The sequence below is a fragment of the Trachymyrmex cornetzi genome, unplaced genomic scaffold, assembly GCF_001594075.2.
Source record: "Trachymyrmex cornetzi isolate Tcor2-1 unplaced genomic scaffold, Tcor1.1 scaffold223, whole genome shotgun sequence".
Classification (NCBI taxonomy): domain Eukaryota; kingdom Metazoa; phylum Arthropoda; class Insecta; order Hymenoptera; family Formicidae; genus Trachymyrmex; species Trachymyrmex cornetzi.
In genome coordinates, this window is record NW_017296881.1 from 1819265 (window position 1) to 1839106 (window position 19842).

At 31.1% G+C, this 19842-nt stretch overlaps 2 protein-coding genes across 3 annotated transcripts in view; one reads left to right on the forward strand and one right to left on the reverse strand.

The window, feature by feature from the left end:
- The first annotated feature begins 1472 nt into the window (after nt 1-1472).
- LOC108760156 (adenylate cyclase type 10) lies at nt 1473-14273 on the forward strand. Its single transcript, XM_018505960.1, has 30 exons — nt 1473-1571; nt 1707-1842; nt 1949-2086; nt 2206-2340; nt 2561-2772; nt 3263-3476; nt 3865-3944; nt 4050-4186; nt 4415-4629; nt 4949-5055; nt 5532-5656; nt 6208-6337; nt 6632-6775; nt 7168-7374; nt 7464-7738; nt 7814-8094; nt 8323-8463; nt 8549-8701; nt 9042-9271; nt 9477-9678; nt 9744-9944; nt 10089-10280; nt 10408-10640; nt 10822-11078; nt 11178-11298; nt 11521-11704; nt 12365-12451; nt 12722-12828; nt 13195-13476; nt 13640-14273. The coding sequence occupies exons 1-30, from the start codon at nt 1473-1475 to the stop codon at nt 13793-13795; spliced, it is 5181 nt and encodes a 1726-aa protein (XP_018361462.1). The 3' UTR covers nt 13796-14273.
- Nucleotides 14271-19842, reverse strand: part of Cda5 (Chitin deacetylase-like 5) — a 54996-nt gene continuing 49424 nt past the window's right edge. Inside the window, exons 12-16 of one of the 2 annotated variants that reach the window (XM_018506094.1) lie at nt 17921-18146; nt 16745-16874; nt 16246-16553; nt 15729-15927; nt 14271-15377 (exon numbers count right to left, since the gene is read on the reverse strand). In XM_018506094.1, the coding sequence (XP_018361596.1) occupies nt 15213-15377; nt 15729-15927; nt 16246-16553; nt 16745-16874; nt 17921-18146 (1028 nt within the window). In that variant the 3' untranslated portion in view covers nt 14271-15212. Of the gene's footprint in view, nt 15378-15728; nt 15928-16245; nt 16554-16744; nt 16875-17920; nt 18147-19264; nt 19491-19842 lie in introns of both variants that reach the window. The other variant, XM_018506095.1, reaches the window with a different exon arrangement.

A 19842-nucleotide genomic window follows, 5' to 3' on the forward strand; every position in this document is an offset into this window, starting at 1 on the left:
TGCTGTTAGAAAAATGTAAAAGATAATTTTAAATAAATATGGAAGAAGCGTGTATCATTTGATTATACAAAAATTACACAGATTAAATTTTATTTTTTAATTAGAACATTTTTTAGAAATTTTCCTGAATTTGAAAAATTAAAACGTTGGCAGACACATTTATACTTTCATAAATTATATAAATTATATACTTATTTATATAATTTTATATATTTTAAGTACAGAGTTAATAATATTTAAAAAAAGCAAAATGTGTTTCCGTTAAAAAAAATTACAAATATTAATTTGACAGCTTCGAAAGGATGACTTTAACTTTGAAATGAAATTGTATTGATTACATTCATTCTTCGAAACGACTTAAATCAAGACTGATAATATTTGTATATACATGTTATTTTAAAAACCACGGTATGTGTTTCTATTTTTGATAATTTACTTTTATAGAGAAATTAGTGATTAAGGTATAACTCTTTGTAATTATTAATTACTATTTATTACGATTACAAAAGTCAAATTATCATAGTAAGCCGATAACTTAGAAAATATATCAATATGTAACATTGATCTACCATTTTAGGAGATTGATGATATCTGACGTTTATCTCTGACGAATATGTACCTGTATCATAATAAATAGTAATATATTTTTAATTTATTATTTTTTATTATTAGGTTCATCATTATAGATAAAAGGCATTATTAATTAAGCGTGAATATATAGTAAAATATGTATAAAAATATATTTAATATATTATATTTTAGTGTATTATAATACTAAATTACTTGTATTAATTTTATATTTAATATAATAAATTAATGTAAAATTTTTTTTCACAAAATGTATAAAAGACATGTAAGAAATTCTATTTTATGTCTATCTTTTTTTCGAATTATTTCTTCCCAGTTTATGCAATTAAATACTTGCAAAATTAATATAGTGTGTTCTAAATTATAACGAATCCTTTTTTTCGCAAATCTTTTAATCAATTTACAAATAATTCTTTCTAACATAGTAATATCAGGACAATTAAATTTATTTCAAATTTTCTTCAATATAAAATATTTCGCAAATAAATCGGATTAAATGCTGTTTAAATATTAACAAATATTTCGACCTTTAATAACAAAAATTCGCTGAAAATTGTTTGATTATCAATATTAGAATTATTTAACGTACGTAGTTTAAATACTCAAACTGAGTAAAAATCAACGAATTTTTGTATAAATTATGAAACATTATAAAGACAAATGAGTTTATATTCTTAATTTCTACTTGCGTGTGCATACATCTTCGATATTTTTTAAGAAAATGGTTGAAATAGTTTGAGATTCAGTTTTATTTGCAATTTGCATGCACTACTTATTTTAAACAAAAGCTGAAATGCGCAACAGTAAAATATATATCTGTGCAAGAAAAAAATAAATAAAATAAATTTATGCAAATCGATCGACAGAAAATTGATTTTAAAGCAATGACACATAATCCGAGAAACGAAGAAAGTATTGTCACAGCTTGGACGCCGGATTTATTTGGTCCTGTTTTTAAGAAAAAGAGTTTGACAGTAAAACAGGTTAGATCTGACAGTTAAATAATCTGACTTCTTTACACAATGCTTTTGTCCCTTTTTATTAATATAAACCAATTACGTTTTTAATTTATTAACTTTACTCACTTTACATATTTCAATCTCAATTTAATTTTGTAGGCCTTGCATTTGCGTAATGTAGACGAGCAGATTCATCGTATGGCGACTTTCGTTCCCGATGAGATAATATACGAAGACTTGTCAGAGAAAAGTTTACGAAGTTTCCGAGCTGTTTTTATGTTTTTAAACATTTCAGGTTAACATCATCGTTTTGCGTACGCATAAATTGTAAATTCGTTTATATTGAAGTAAACAAAAATATTTTTTTAAATTAATGTAGTAACATGTGATTAATATAACAGGTCTCTCGACACTATTTAAAAATTTTATTCATGATAAAAACGGAGGATGTTTGGCTTTAACTAGAACGTTAAATGATTATATTCATATTGTGGTTCGTGAAGTATACTGCAGCGAAGGAGACATACTAAAATTTTCTGGTAAAAAAAAATATCAAAATAAAATACATCAAGAAACAAATAGTTCAGAAAAAATGTAAACACAAAATCATAATTTTATAAGAGCTTCTTTTAAAATAAACATTATGTTAAAAACATAGCTGAAGGGATATTAACAGCATGGAAAGTACACGATGGCAAATTCATATATGATGTTGTGCAAAATGTAATAGCAAGCGCGATAAATATACAAAATTCTATAGCAATCTTAAAAGATGGCAACGGTATTTATAAAGGTATTTGCCATATATAATAACACGTTCTAACTAACATGAAATATTCAAATTTATACAAAATATAAATTTAAATTTAAAAAATTAGATCAAAATTGTAATATTGCATAAATTTAAAATAAAGAACCAAGAGCACACGTCTAATTTTTATTTAGCTTCGTGTATATGAGGCGGATTTATAAAGTATTTTTGTTCGTTGTAAATCACAAATTTTAATTAATAGTAAACGTGGCTATCTCTGCCGGGGATGTAAAGTTCTCGGTGATTGGTGACGATGAAGCTCGGCATTTTGTGATGTGTGGTGTGCCGATCGAAGAGCTAAAAAATGCGAAAAAGGTTTCTCTGCCGAATGACTTGGTACTATCACTTAGCGCATGGCAGCATTGTCAGCCAAGTCAATATGAATACGTCATCAAGAATCCGTATAATGTAAAGGTATGATGACATTCTAGTTACAATTCGAAACTCTAGTTAACATTCTCTCTCTTATTCTCTGATATTTTATAAACTAAAAGCTAAAAACAAACACTATATCTCATTTCTTTTTACTCGATATAAAATCGCGTAATTAATTATTTGTATTTAGACGCAAATTAGTTCAGACGTAAATTTAATCTATTATTATAATTTGAAGATTTATTTACTAAAACAACAGTTATTGTTGTTAAAAAATTTTACTTTAAAGAAAAGAATATACTCTTATTTTTACAATACTGATTCATCGCCGATTATGTGTTTTACATTGAATTTTGTTATAAATTTCTTTTATAAACAACGATTCTTTATAAATTATTGATTTTAAAAACAAACTTTTATCCTATAATTTTAGTCAGTTATCGGCAGTTATCATTTCAAAATAATCCCATTTTTTTAAGTTAATGTTTCTGTAAATTTATGAAGATGCGTGTGTTTCAAATTTCTATAGATAATAAGAACGTTAAAGCAATCAGACATAAAATCAACTTACATGACACCGATATCGCCGAATAATCACGTCAATCCAAGCTATGAACCATCCATGGATGAAAAATTTATAATAAATTCCGTCAGACCATTATCACCTTACAGGATACACTTGATATCTATTAACGAAGAATCTGAGACAGAAATTGCTAATAATAAAGAGAAAACTTCGACAGGTAAAATAAATATTTATCTCATATTGCATTTATAACTTCATTATGAACTGTTCTATATCCCCTCTGTATCTATTTGCATCTTTTTCTTTATCTATCTCTGTCTTACTTACATTTCTCGTATTTTATTATCTGTGATAAATATAAATGTGTTCTATTAGAATCAAATTGAGTTTTTCTTTTCTATATACAGCTATTAGAATATAGTGTATAAATCATGTGCGTTTAATTACTCTCTCTCTCTCTCTCTCTCTCTCTCTCTCTCTCTCTCTCTCTCTCATTGTAAATCTTTTAATTTTTTATTCCTAAAAATATCTTATATAAATCTTAATCGCTATTTGTTTAGAGTGCGTAAAAAATAACATTACTTTATATTAAATATTTCCACCAGCGATCACGACGATAGCAGCAACAAATCCGAATTTTAGCATACATTTAAAAAGTTATTTGATAAAGCCAGTGATCCAACAGGTATCGTTTATCGTAAATCATCAACTATTTTAACTGACAAAATAAAAGAATTTGTGAGTACACCTTTTCCAGAATTATTTGTTAAATATGTCTTGCTTCTCACAGATCGAAAAAGGTGAATCATTAAGATTCTTGGCGGAGATTAGACGAATTACAGTAATATCTATTGATATTATTCCCAATGAATGTTCAGACAACGAATTAATTCTTTTGATCGACAAATGTTTTCTACTTTTGCATAGGTTAGGTTAGGTTCTGTCACAATACTATGATTAACAGATATTATTTTCTATATAAGAAGATTACAAATATTATAATAAAAAAATGCAAAATTTCTCTTCAAATTTTAATTTCAAAAGTATTTTGTTATTAATTTCATATATAATTAATATACTGCTGTCTTTTCAGCAATCACTTTGTTATATTTATAGACAGAATAAGAAAATTAATTGTTTCAATATTTATTATAGTATAGTTACGCCATACGGGGGCTGTATTAACACAATGGATCTGTATCAGAAGCATATTTTCTTTTGCATTGTTTTTGGTATACGTGGATACAACAACGAGAACCAATTTAAAATCGATGAAACTTGTAAAAATGGAATTACTTGTGCCACACACATATTGCAAACAGTGAAAACTATCGTAGGAGTTCAAAGCGTTTTTATCGGCGTGTCAACAGGTAACAATGCACTTTTGTTCGAAGATATATTGGTCGTTTCCGTGCATAATAGTGGTCCTACACATCCCCAATGTATGTCCAGGATGTAACTGATTGTGCTATGACTTTCATTTTTTAAAAGGTACTTTTCTGGAAAAAGAATTTGGACTAAAATAGAAAAGCATTACAATAACGTTAATCGTTGTTAATCGTTTTAGCATATCGTTTACAATGTATACATCATGCCAAATTAGGATTCTGTCGTAATAAATTTATCGTACAATTCGAGCATTATGATACAAATATATGTGCTGTATTTGTATTATCAATTTAATTTCAGGAATAGCTTATTGTGGCGTGATCGGGCATATCGCTAGAAGATATTACGCAATTATTGGACCACCTGTCGATAAAGCTATAAGAATAATGGATATTTCCTATAATAGAGTAATTAACAGCTTGACTAAGATATTTAAATTTTAGTTACAATTTAGTTTGTTCGTTAAAAATAACCACATTATTTTATTACATCGATAATAAAACACGCATTTATAAAACGATTTCCTAAAAATTAAAAAAAAAGGTTTAATAATGTAGTTTTTTACCTATTCAATAATATTGTTGAAAATATGTAAATATATAATTATATCAATTAATGATCAGTATATCAATTTTTTCCCTGAATTATTTGCAATATCTCAAGTAGAATACAAAATAATAATAAGATTAAGATGACGAAAAATCATAATTATGTTTAATTTTTTTAAAACTTACTTAAAAATATTTTTTATGTCAAGATTTATCACAAAATTTTGTCAAAAATGTATCAAATGGCATTATTTTTCATAAAATAACTTTGGGTTGATGTTATGACAATATTATTATGATTGTATTTTATCTGAGACCCCCCCCCTGGTTTGCAGGTTTCCTGTGATTATGACACCGTGTTGCATAGTCATTTTAGAAAAGATCAATTTCGTTCTCGAGGCATAAAAACGTTTGAACAATTGGAAAAATATCACATTTTTGAATATCTCTGTGATGTACCGTGAGCATTTGAATTTATTCCTTCCGTTTAAATGCGAGTAATAATAAAATAAATAGAAGTGAAATTTTATATTTGTTTCTTCAAATATCGTGTAACATTTATGTTTGTGGCTGTAATTGAAAACAATGTGACGGAAGCAAATAAAGCTTTACCCAAATAATCGATTAAATTTTTACTGCGCTATGATTTATTAAATTATGTTGTTTAACATAAAAATTACAAATCTGTGAGGTGCATTTCCATTTTTATGGTAGCAGTGCATTTCTATTTTATTTATAAAAAATTTCAGGGAAAACAATCAAATAATTAAAAATATGACACTATATTAAACCATATCAAACCACCGTTTTTATCATTTCTATTTATTTTAACATCGATCCTTATATGTTTAAAAGATAAGAAATGAGTAGAATTAAACTATTAAATTATACATATTTATATACATATAATTTATATACATATTATATTATATATATTTATATTAAAATAGGATGTAAATTTTATGCAGGTAATAAAATATGTGAATCATATTTCCCATAATATGTTTATAGAAAACAGAAAGACGTAGCTTTGGAATATGGTTATCCTATTTTGGGCAGACTGCAAGAGTTGGAACACTTCAATGATATCCTGGACGATATTGGAGTCGCAGATAGGAAATATTCAGGATTGTTGATCGAGGTTTGATTTAAAGTTCCGAAAATAAAGTGAACATTTGTAAAATAAAATTGTCACAGACTATTGTCTAGTATAATTCTGATAATTAATTTGTTTAATATATATTAATATATATTTAATATATATTTATTTAATTTATTTAATTATGTAACGTTTTAATCAAAATTATTTACAAATATTAGTATATTGCCTCATATAACTATAAAGATAAAAAATAAAAAGTAAAGGATTTAATATGATTATTTTTTGTAGCATTTGCACACTTTATAAAATCAATCTAATCTGGTATTTATCCAGGGAATCGAGAGGTCAGGAAAATCTAGACTTTTAGATGCTTTCGTCACTAGTGTTTGTAACAGACAAATAAGACCAATCAAACTTTCTCTTCATGCGACATACGCGGAGAAGTCTTATTCAGTTATATATCATATTATTTTGCAGGTACAAAATATTATTTGTTTTATTTTATAGATTTTTTGTTAAAATTTTTTATAAAATAAAATGGTTGAACTAAAGAGAAGAATTGAGAATTTTGTTCTATCAATTCTGTTTTTTAGATTTTTAATTTACAAAGTGAAAGAATAAAAAATCAAATTTAATATTTTTTGAAATATTCTTATTTTTATGGTTTTTATCTCAATTCTTTTTTAATATAAATATTATAATGCTAATGTATATAAAGAATAAGGAAAATTATATATTTTGAAATTAATTCTTGATTTAAAAAAATGCAATTAATTTTATGAAAGATAAATATCTATCAGTTTCCTTTAGTAAACTTAATTTTTGAAACGGAGACAACTTGCTTCTCAGATAACTGAAATTTCTTGCAGATACTTGAAGCTGAAGATTGCGAGACTGTTGAGGAACGTGAAAAGGAGTTACTTAATAAATTGGGCGACGTTCTCGCCTTGGAAGATTTTTGCTATCTAAATATTTTAATGAGAGTACGTTTTCCTCTTTCCGATTCTTATTGCTCGGATACCGATTCGCAACGTCATACGAAGACTATCAATATCTTCAAAACAATATTAAAGCAGGCAATGTCATTATTTTATCTTGTGGATAAAGGATTCGGTACTATTTCTAAAATTGCTTTTATATAAATTAATGTAATCATTCATTACAGTTGAAGATTAAAATCTGCATTTTGCTTGATGACATTCAATACCTTGATCACAGATCCTGGCAATTTTTATCATCGGCTCTTGATAACTATAATATCGTCATAGCGATGACGATACTGAAGCATCACTCTTGGGATGACTTGTCCCATGTGGAAGCAGAGATCTACAAAGATAAAAGGCTAACGAATTATAATTTGCTCGGTCTGAATGTAGATCTGCTCCCGGTATTTGCGTGTCAATTTCTGAATGTCCTTGCAATACCCAAAAAATTAAGCAGGTATTGCCGCCGTTTGTTTTTACTCGTTTAGCACAATATCACAAATTAGTTAAACAATGGTAGGATTTCTATTAGGATTTTGCAAAGATGCCAGGATGGTCATCTCGGGTGGTGCGAGGCATTGCTGACGTCGATCCTTCAAAGTAATAGTCTGAATTTCGTTAAGATATCACCCAGCGAAGCGTTACAACGGGATCTTGTTTTTCCAAATGGCATTCTGGTGACAAAGCTACCAATCGATCTGACACCAGAGGAATTGGCGCCACCTTTATCCTGGTTGCAAATGAGTCTTTTAGATGTCTGTGTCATAAACGAGAATTTCTTTAAGATTACCAACATAAATCGCGACATAACAGGCAAATCTAACATTTTATTAATACTTTCGTATTACTTCTTAAGAGGCATCATAAATCTTTCTTACTTTATTTAATCTTTCACGACACGACGAATCATGACGTATCGAGTGCAATACAAAATAATATTAGATCCGAAAAGATATTTTTAAATATACGGAACGTCTTTGCAATTATATGAAATTGCGCCGATCATTCTACGTTAATTTGTTTATTAGAAATTCTCTCTAGAATTAAGAAGCGAGATCTACGATAGAATGAATTCTTATGAGCAAGATTTCATTAAATGCGCTGCCACGTTGGGCAAAGTGTTTAAACGAAGCATGGTAGAAAATGTAATGTTGAATACGATCCCACTGCACACCATTAAAAGTGAGTATCATTAATTGCAGCTCTCGGACATCTTATTATAACTGAATTGCATACTAGCTTAGATGAATCTCACGTAATTCCACAGCCGTTTCCGAAATGATTCGAATACGGATATTAGAATGTGCTTCTCTGCAGCGACGGGATTTCTATGCTCAGGATCTTATCTTTTGTATAGATAAAAAACGGCAAACGTTCTCCAATATGCACCACTCGTTAGCCTGCAATTGTCATTATTCACGTTAGTTTCACCATTTGAAAAGCATATAAAATATTTAATAATACATCAAGCAACATGATAGCGTCGCAGCCTCAAGTATATAAAGAAGGCGATAAACCATATAATATTTAATATTAAAATTATAATTATTATACAATTAATAATATTAATAAAATTTGATATTTAATAATATTTAATAATATTTAATATTAAGCTGATGACGCGTTTTTCATGAAATTCTTATTGATAAAAACTTGAATCTGCGAAAAATATAAACAATAAAAAAAATTGTAATAAAATTCGCATATATTGTTCCGTAAATTCGTGATTTATAATGAAACAAATAATTCTGCCTCTCTAGGACCTGTCATTAGCCGTCATCTCTCTCCTCTTTATGGTAATTGTAAAATGTTAGAGTTCAAAGTCAGTGCATTTCACAAGATGATGTATAACATACAAACAGATGAAGAAAAGCAAGAGTATCATACGAGAGCAGCTAGAATATGTGAATTGGCCGCTCGAAAATGTAATTCTTGCGGTAGCGGTCGTTTTCTGAGAATTCTCAGCGAAGATGTATTCAAAGAATTGAAGGTTATTTAGAATGATAATTAATTGATTATATTTTGAGCATGTGCTCAGAAAATAGGTTTTTAAAGCTTATAGTAAAGTTTATAAATAAATTAAAAATCAAAGAACTTAAGTACTTCTTAAAAATGAATTTTATTATTAAATTTTCTAATTTATTATTAATTTTTTGTAACTTTGTTAAAAAAATTGATTTGTTTGATATTCTTAGGAGGGAGACATATCTTTGAAACCCAAAGTTTCGTTCGTCCGTCGTCGAACATTTGTCCAAGATAAGTGGACGAAACCGTCAATCCTTCCAGAACCGACGATACTTGCGACACAAACAATTTCTGTGGAGAAGATAAGAGATTCTGTTGATATTTGTAGGATATCTATTATGCCGTCAGATATTGATGACGAAGAAAATGAAGGTAATAGTTAATGAATATATTTACTTCAAAATTCATTAATTTTAAACACCAACATATTTTTACAGTAATTCTCAAAAACGGAGATAATGACAGAATAAACATAAAATTTGGAAGGCGATCTACGAGTATTTTTCCAGAAATAACGGCAGATCCTTCTCATCCAAGCTTGTTAGAAAAATTCAGCCATATCGATTATCGTAATTGTCAATGCGATAACGTTATCAGCCATCTTTTCTGGAAGTTGCATGAGCATATTGAGAAAAGTGGTAAACTAATAATGTTTTAAAAACAAAATTAAAAAAAAATTTTTTTAATGTATTAGTAAAAATAATTAAACTATTTTAGGCACAATTTTATAATACGTAACAGATTGATAATTATTAGATTCTTTATTAAATTATATTCTTTAGGAGAAATCGACAAATTACTCGAGTTTTTTATACAGTACAGCGCCGGAATGATCCAAATTGCGCAACCTCTTTATGCCATTAATTTGCTCTCGATTGCCGCTGAAAGAAGTAAGGCCGTCGAAGTGGACGAGTGGATTGATGAGAACACAGAGGACAATATCACGAATAAAGGAATTATTCTAGCTTTAATGGGTCCGTGAAACTTTACGAAATATTCTGCAATAAAATAAAATATTTCTATTCATTAGGCATCGTTGCGCGGAAACATTTTTTTAAAGAGAATATATCGTTATTTGTCATATATATTAATTATACTCAGGTGATGCTCACAATGCATTAGGAAATTATGATCAAGCTAAAAAATACTACCTCTTGGCGGTGAAACTGCGAGGTACTCCACCTAAGGAGAAAGGCATCTGTTATAACATAAAAATGTTTTGTAAACTATATGCTCCTCCTCGTAGTTATACAGTTGATGAAAAATCAAGTCAACTCGTTATAAAAAAATTGGAATTGGCTTCGTACTTGCGACGTCTTTGCGTCGGATTCATAGTATGTAGCTAATATAGCTTTTTATTTTTATACAAAGGATTTAGTCAAGTAAGATGAAACTGAAAAGAAAACGATTAAAAAGAAGATGTACGCTATATAATTTTTAGGGATTTTTTTATTGTTCTAATGATTTTTATTATAAAAAGTGTAGTGAGAATAATTTTTACGTAATTTTTTATAGATAGAAAACAAATTGAAAAAGGCGCAGTCGTTTGCCTTGAGAAGTTTCAAGCTCGCGTTTCTAAACGTTAACAGTTTTCTAGAGAAAGGCGAAGTATATCTTGCAACAGTACGAGTTTTGCATTGCACAAGAAACATCAAGTTAATACGACGTATCGAAAGACTAATGCTAATCACAATAAAGAGAAAAGCTATCTGGAATGATGCCGAGGAAATAACGATGGTGGCAAATATTTATCTAACGATGTATCAAATTAGGTATAACGTCTTAAATTTGATGCACGAATTAATTTACATTCCTTGAATTATTATTTAATTAATTTACGTTCCTTAAATATTTTGCATGTGTGAAAATAGAGTATTAAGAGGTAAATTGGAAAAAGCCGTACTTATAGGTATAAAGGTCTTGAAAATATCTGAAACATTGCATCTTAGGAAACTGACTCTGATTATTATGCCTTCAATAATTCAAATAATGGTATTCCTTGAAATTAATCTATTCTCATAAATCTCTTGTGTATCTATGTCATTTTATATAAATTTCCTAAACAACGCAAAGATCCAAAATTAAAAAGAAATTAATCTTCCGTTTATGTATTTTAATATTTTTATGTAGACATCTTTTGGATCTTTTCACGTTATTTAGAATGCATATTGTCGTTCATTGTGTATAATATTTTTGGCTTAATAATTTGATTAGCTATGGACCAGACGTGTCAATGAAGCTGTCGACTTGATGCGAGAATTATATTTTTTGGCAGACGAGGATATAGATTTGTCAGCTAAGACATGGTATTATGCTCTTTCTTTAGATCTCATGCTGGATGCAGGAATAGTATTGGAATTGTACGAGACATCTTATAACTATTATGTGAAATTTATTGGTAATAACTGTAATGCAGTATGTATAGATGAATTAAAATTAATAAATAATTACCTACTTATAATTTTTTACAGAGGATGTCTCGCAATCACCATACAATGTTCCACTATCATATTTTAAAAATTATTTATACGCATTAAAAATTTGATATAAAAATGTCATAATTTTCAAGTTACGAATGATCAAATTAGTATAATACCACATTCAGACTATATTTGTGTTTACACATGTATCAATCTGTCATATAATACTCTTACAACAATATTTTAAGATTTCCAATTCTCTAATTAATATTTTACATAAAAATTCTAATTTTAATTGACCTAATTATAAAATTGTATTGTGATTGTGGAACAGCCCATAAGTATAAATTTAACACTTTGACTGCTAAACTGATTTCGGCATTGAGCTTAATCAAATCTAGTAACCATTTTAATATTTGACTGTTTTTTTTATATGTTTTAATATATTTTACATTATTTCTTTGAAATGTTTTAAATTCTTAGTAAAATTATTCTTAATATGAAAAACGAAAACATCATTCACAAATGAATGATGGAATTCTCGTGAAAGTGTTACAAATTTTGCATCAACCAAATCTAAGTGAAACGGCAATTAAAGCGTTAAAATGCTGTGTTATTTTAACTCAAAAATTGTACAGCTTGCAGATCCAAATTTTGCGTATGGCGTGACCCACAAAGCCTGTGTCGCTTATTGACAGGTCTGTGGATGTACCAGCTTAGAATGTAAGTATTTGTTTTTCGTGCTCGCATTTATACCAGCCATAAATCAAAAGCTACTTAAAAACGATAAATTTTTTCTTACTAAGAAAGTGAACCTTTATTCATGTTCCTAATTCATGTTCCTAATCCTAAAATTTCCTATTTCTAATCCTATTCTTAACCCTAAAAATTCATTAATCATGTTTTCAAGGTCCTTATTTTATCTTTTACCTTGTGATTTAAGGTAATTTAATATATATTGTTTGAAGTGTTCTACTAAAAAATACATTGTAATATTTACAATAGGGGTCAAACGGTTCCTAATGCATTTGCATGCAGTACGGAAAAATATGTGAAAAACGTCACTTGGGATGATTTTTCTCGAATTCTTACTTGCAGCAAGGTATGCCTAAACTTTTGAACGTTTACAATTTCATGTTTCTTCTTATATACAAATTAAATTCTATAATTCTTTTTCTTAGAATAAATTTCTTTTTCTTTGAATAAATTTAATTATTTCGCAAAAAAATTATAATTTTACAAATCATAAAGAATCTATTGTCTTTTGCTCTCGAGATTAGTTATCAGATATATATATAGTAATAATAATAATAATAAATTTATTACATACAATATGAGAAATAAACAATAAATAAATAAAATAATTGTAAATAAAAATCAGTTATATTTATTTATTGCTGCTCTTCTTATCTAGATAACATGAAAAAATTATTTTGTTTCAATGCAGTGCTTTAGTGTATTTTTTTAGGGACTCGAGTGTTACTTGCTGCTATTGCTGCGTTGCATCAATACGAAGTACTCTAACGAGCTACAAGATCTTGTTCAAGATATTTCCAAAATTAGAAAATGCCTCAAAAACATTTCTAAATACGCAAGATTTATAAAATCACGTTTATATTTGTTGATGGCATATTTGAATGTTCTTCGGGGTCGCAAATCGAGTACACGGATCTATTTGTATGAAGCACGGAAATTCGCGATTTTACAAGAAAACCAATTGATGAAGGCATGGATTATACAAAATAGAAGGGTAATAAATTTAATTACAAATAATTAGCTTTTATTAGTTGACAAATAAAATAAATTAAACCTTTACTTTTTAATTAATTTATCTTTAATGGTAATATTGATGGATAATGATGATTGATGGATAAATAAGTGTTCTATGTGGCCTGACAAATTTTTTGTTGCAGACGTGGAGGGAGAGAATTTATAATAATATGGCGCGATACTGGTTGGAATACATTGACTCGACAGATATCGTGCCTTGGCAATATATTCGTAACTTTAACGTCGATACGTGGTCTACTATCCTTTATCCTTTACCGGTGCCTAATGCACACTTGTAACGAACAATGAAAAGCACAATCTCTCATGTAGCATATTATTCTCGTATCTATTGTAATCCATGATTATCTTCATAGATACTGGTTAAAAACGGAAAAAAGATATTCTAGCGAAATATGTATTTATTAAAGGCATATTACATTTTTATGTTCTAGAAGATAAACACGACGATCCCCTCGTGCGCACGATCTTCGTGTCGAGGAAATTTTTTCGATTCTTTTCTATTTTCCACAAAGTGACCTCCGCGCATGATCAATCTCGATCTCGTCGCGAGTTTCGCTTAAATACGAACGTTTCCGGCGACCGATGTTTACACTTACATCTTGACGATTAATTATTACGTATTGCGATTTAATTAATTGCTCTATTTGGCCGAATTTGGCCGAGTACGCCAAGGATATTTGCGAATTCGAGAAAAAAGAATGTAGAAAATGAGAGAAAAAAAGAACAAAGTAGAAAAAGATAGAAATTGTGAGAGAGAAAAATGAGGAGAAAATATAGAAAAGCGTAACGAAGAATATATTTTAAAGATAATTTATTAACTGCTCTACTTTCGTAATATTTATTGACCACTCTACGTTGACTTTTAAAGAGGTAGAGAGAAAAAAGGATATAGGTTACAAAAGGATACAAAAGATACTTTAAGTTTTAGGTATTCTCCACGCAATCTTACACACACGATCTCTCTTTTGTCGGTATATCATTAATTTAATGTAATTTATTCTTGACATTCCATCACTCTCTAATTCAATTGCTTCACTTTCAATATCAATCTACCGCCCAACTCGCAATCGCTTATAGAAAAAAATTTAACCAATTTAATGTATGTGTACACTTATGAGCTAAATATTTTTTTCTTTCATAAAATTAACTTTAAACTGCTATTGATGAACTTCCGTTCAGTTATAAATCTGCTCATTAATAATATCTCGATTTGTTTAAAGATTCACTATGGCTGCGAGTACGATTCTGATTTGATCCAGTGTGAAACGGGAACTTTGCGAGATCCTACTCATCGTCAGTATAAAACTTGCATCGGCGTACTCGGCCCGAATGTGTCCGTCGGGACACGCGCGTGTAATACTTGAAGTTACCTATCCGAACAGAAGAATATCTCCCCTCGCGCGCTACCACAATGCTTTCCAAACAATGCGAAAGTCCAAAAGATGTTTACATCTAAATATTGGTTTACAAGGCTGCCTAAAACGCGGCGTGACCGAAAGATTCGGATTAGACATCTGTTTCTCAGATGTCTAAGAGATTGGAAACTTCTCTCAGATCTCCAAGAAACTTCCACGTCTGGAAGATTAAGATCTCGTTTAAGCATCTCTTTTAGATATTCGCGTTGTCCGGGTCCGTTGCTCGTTCGATGGGACTCTCCCCGATCGCAACGAAGTTTGAATCTTCCCTTCGTGTAACTCATTCGTGGGCGTCGACTTCGTTGTCGATGCGACTGCTACGTATACCGGTCTTGCCTGTCCAAGGATAAATGTCCGGGCATGCTTGGCAGGTCTTCATGTATCTTACCCCACTCTTATGCCAAAGATTGCAGACCTTCGCGTTATTGCATTTCTTGGGTCGGTCCTGCATCATATTTGCCGTAACGTAATAGAGTTCTTATAGTCCGCGCAAAATTACACGTAAATTAAAGCTAACTCAAGAATCATTGTTGTTGTTATTATTATATTAAAAAAGATTTATAAAATATTATTAGTTGTAAGATGAATAATGTTTATGACAATTTTATGGTTAAATAATTATTAATTACTTTGCAATGTTAATTTAGCACGTTTTTTAACTATAGCCATCGAAATGAAATAATAAAAACAAAATTGATATTCCAATTTAAGAAGTAATAAAAAATAATTTTTCAAACAAATTGTTTGCAAAATATCTCTAGTAAGGTAAGAGTTAAAGAGTTGCAAAAAGTCTTACCGGATAATGGCATCCAAAAGGTTCGAATGTGTGTAGAAGCGCCAGAGGCGTTGGATTCCTGATCCATTGTATGGCCTGCCAATTAGTAATTACCCATACGTCATCCATTGCGACAATGGTATCGAGAAACGATATGAAGCCTTCTTTATGATGCGGCTGAGTAAACCATGCGGCGTGATAGAATAGACCGAAAGGCGACCTACGGATAAAACGCATCGAGTTACGAGAATATTAGTATAAAAATAATTTGCAAATTAAGCAAATTTATAAATTTATTTTACTTTTTCAATTATAATATAAAAAGGAATTTTTTTTTTATTCAAATAATTATTTTCCGCAACTTATAAGAGTTTTATTGAATTTTATGAAAAGAAATTAGAAATTTGTGTGTGATGTGAAAGAAACAATCTGTTAAGAATTCAGACACTGAACAGAGAAATTAATTTCATCTCACGTTTTTCAATTGTTTGTCTAATATATAATCGCGTATACGAATAGCGTGAATCACTTTACCAACCTATTAGTCGTGTAATGCCTTTCGAAGTTCTTAATGAGCATCTTATATACGCCGTCCGGAGTCGGTGGGTTACTACAAGCATCTCCCATGGAGCATCTACCTCCATTGAGATCTTGCCACATTACCATAGGAACTTCCCACAATCCTGGATAGGATCTCGTGGGACAGGGTGGTATCATGCAGTCGTGGAAGAGCTTGTAATCCAGCGTATACGGCCAACTGGGCGGTCGGTTCTCATAGATAGGCATGGAGGAGTCGTACGTGAAGTTTGTGTCCCAGAGCATTTTGAACATATTGTTTCCCCCGACCTGCGTCACAAATAGCGTACAACAGCGTTACACAGCCGCAAATTGCTCTCGTGAACGGCGAAGAAATCTTTTATGATCTTACAGAGAAGTTTTTGTCGAAAAGAGTCATTCTATGATCGTTACCACGTATATTTTACATAATATTTTTTTACGAGAATAAAGAATGATGAAATGTGTTACAAGATAATTACCGATAAGAAGGGTGCTCTCATTCCTCTGACATCCTCCAATTTGACGCCTCCGTATGCAGACAGAATTTCGCGCTGCCCAGCAACTTCTCGCGCCCACTTTCGCGCCGAAAACTGTTCGCCGAAACTGTGCCTATTGCAAAGATTTATCGTCGTGTCGATCACTTGCGGGTTACGAAGAGTTAAACTCTCTCACGACGCACCGATCTATGGCTGACAACACGTCGGAAACGCTTTTCTTTCTTTTCATTTTTTCCCATTTTGATTACATAAACACGTCTTTCATTCGAACGTTTGGCTTTTGCAAAATGACGATATCGACAGCTGACGCATAAAAGATGGAGATGATTTTGCAAGAACCAAACGAGCGTGGTTGTTATGTCATTATGTTACGTGCATTATGTGCCTTTTATATTTACGTATCTTTTATAAACTTGATGTAAAAGCGAAAAAGGTATCGAAATTAAATACAAGAATTTCCGAACGTGTGTCGAGCGTCACATCAATTATCTAACATTCAAAGCGGAAGCGATTTGTTGATTGATTCAATAAGCATGAGGGTGACTTATTAACTTTTTCATTAGAGAAACAAGCTAGTGTTAGCTTCACCGAATTATGTAAAAAAAAAGGCGATAACTATTTAACGCCTTTAAGGCGATTGTAATTAATTTGCATCTGTTCGCGTGATGTTAAATGACAATATGAATGATTGTCGAATAAGCATGATTACTTGAAGTCGAAATGCACTTGATTTCATGAATAAGAATAATAAAAAAATCTCAATACTTAACTATTAACTTTGTATATTTTTACGTATTTATTAAATATTATTGTTAATATCATTAACATAAATTGCAATATATGTAATGGAAGAAACGATTTATATTTAATTGTGTAATTATCGATCCGTTTAATGCTAATTTATGTGTATATTTTCTGAGACTCAAATGTGTTACAAGAAAACATTAATATAATTACGATAAGTAAATACCAACGGCAAAAGATTTAAAAAATGTCCCGTGAAGAAATATACATCGGGCAGTATCAGCAACCACGAGATTATGTAATTTATGCGCGCGTGGCGCTCGTTTAATTAAATGAAAATAAAAACCGTGTGCTACTTCGCCTGCCCGGCGGCGAGCACTGTTCGCAGATCTTAATGACGATTCGATTACTTACGAGACCGTGTGGGAGGCAATCTCGTGGCCTGAGGCATAGAGATTTTGAACCTGGCTGTAGTCGGTCCATTCGTGGGACACGTAGAAGGTGGCCGAGATGGGACAGCCGTTGGGGTTCTTTCGTCCCTTCTCGAACAGATCGGAGTAAAGACCCTTGTTCAAGTCGTTCACGGAATCGTCGAATGTCAAGAGGACGATTTGCGGTATTTCCTCCGGTAGGTAGTCACCTGTTCGTTACAGGATCGCGTTCAGGATTCAGGAAAGGAAGAGGGGAGGGGAGGAAGGCGGACATGAGAGAATTAGGACACGCGTTCGAGATCGTGTTGAAAAGTGTGTCATAAATGTTTTTTTTTTTTGCGGACGTGAATATCGATGTGATAGGTTTTTTGAATGTTTTTTTTTTAATGACATACGTGTGAAGATGTGTCGGTTAGAGTGGCGCGTGATGGGAATGAGGAGCATGGCGAGGCGTGAAATGAAAGAGAGAGAGAGAGAAAGAGAGAGAGAGAGCAAGAAAGAAAGAACACAAGAGAAGGCGTTAGTTATGCGTCATTAGTATACACGACACAGGTGTGTCGTACGCGCCCGGTGAAACCGCGGTTTACGGCGTGTTGCTATCGGACCTCGCGATCCCTCAATTGAGAGATCGTCGATCTCCTATTTGATGAAGGTACACTTGCGGTTTCACCAGTTGTACGCAGCAATATGCGTTTTCATCGTCCCCACGGAGGATCCTCTAATTGCGCGATGCCACTTTCGAAGAAGCTTTCTTAAATAGTAGGCAGAAATTCGCGAACGTATTTCGCGAACGATTTATGGCTGAGAAGTGCTCGGAGATACAAAGATTCATTGAATCGAGCAATTGAAGGTCTCAAAGAAATTTTAAAAAATCTCTCCTTTCTAACAGTGGTTTAAGTATTAAGAACTCACTCCAAAGATCGCCAGATTTCAAAATTTAAAAATTCAAGGAAAACCAGGAGAGATTTCTCAAGATGTTTTCAATAATTGAGAAATTCGAAGAACTTGACGTTTAAGAATTAAAAAATCCCGTCAAGAATTAAATAGCCGACGAAATTGACGGAGCTCGAATAATCTAGTTGTACAATCTAATGGAATTAAAGGACCCTTCGTGGGTGAATTCTTTCCCGATTTAACGCCCGCTTGGAACATTCTCCAAGAAAAGATGGACGACAAGTAGAAATCAGTACGTTAATTGTATACATGAGGTCAACGGAGAACAGACGTTCGATGCGAGCTTCGCTCTTTTGGTTAAAATAGTGCAATGATGTGTGATATCCCCCGGTGTTAATGCACTTGCTTTCGTAATACATTTTTATCGACTTACGAGACCGTGTGAGACGCCATTTCGTGGCCGTCTGCATAGAGATTTTGCACCTGGCTATAGTCTGTCCATTCATGCGAGACGTAAAAAGTTGCTGCGATCGGGCAGCCGTTTGGATTCTTACGACCATTTTCAAACAGCTCGCTGTATAAGGGTTTGTTAAGGTCGTTTACGCCATCGTCGAAAGTGAGCAGTACGATCTGCGGCGTCTGCTCGATCGGAATACCACCTGTGCGTCACAGTTGCATTATGTAGCTCGTGATACGATCACCGAAGCTGTGTCATGTTCCTCAGCGAAATCAAGAAATATTATTTCTATAATGATTAATCACATCTTTAAAAAAATATACGACGTCGCGATTTCTACAGAGATTAACTACTACTAGATTAACAAGATATGAAATAAAACAATCGTTTGAGTACTGAAAATAGTAGGTATTTACTAATACATAATCTTATTAATATTTTAATGTCCTGTCTTCGTTACTAACTACAAATGAACTATTTATACAAAATTAGCAACGCCTGCGAATCAAGATCTTGATTATGGCCAAAGTAATACTACTTGGTACGAAAGTTGA

Bases quoted from the DNA above. Each gene is read 5' to 3' on its own strand.
- LOC108760156 (XM_018505960.1), top strand. From the start codon at position 1,473: ATGACACATAATCCGAGAAACGAAGAAAGTATTGTCACAGCTTGGACG. The intron at 3,477-3,864 runs GTAAAATAAATA...TATTTCCACCAG, and splicing joins TAAAGAGAAAACTTCGACAG to CGATCACGACGATAGCAGCA. The intron at 11,705-12,364 runs GTAATAACTGTA...AAAATTGTACAG, and splicing joins CTATTATGTGAAATTTATTG to CTTGCAGATCCAAATTTTGC.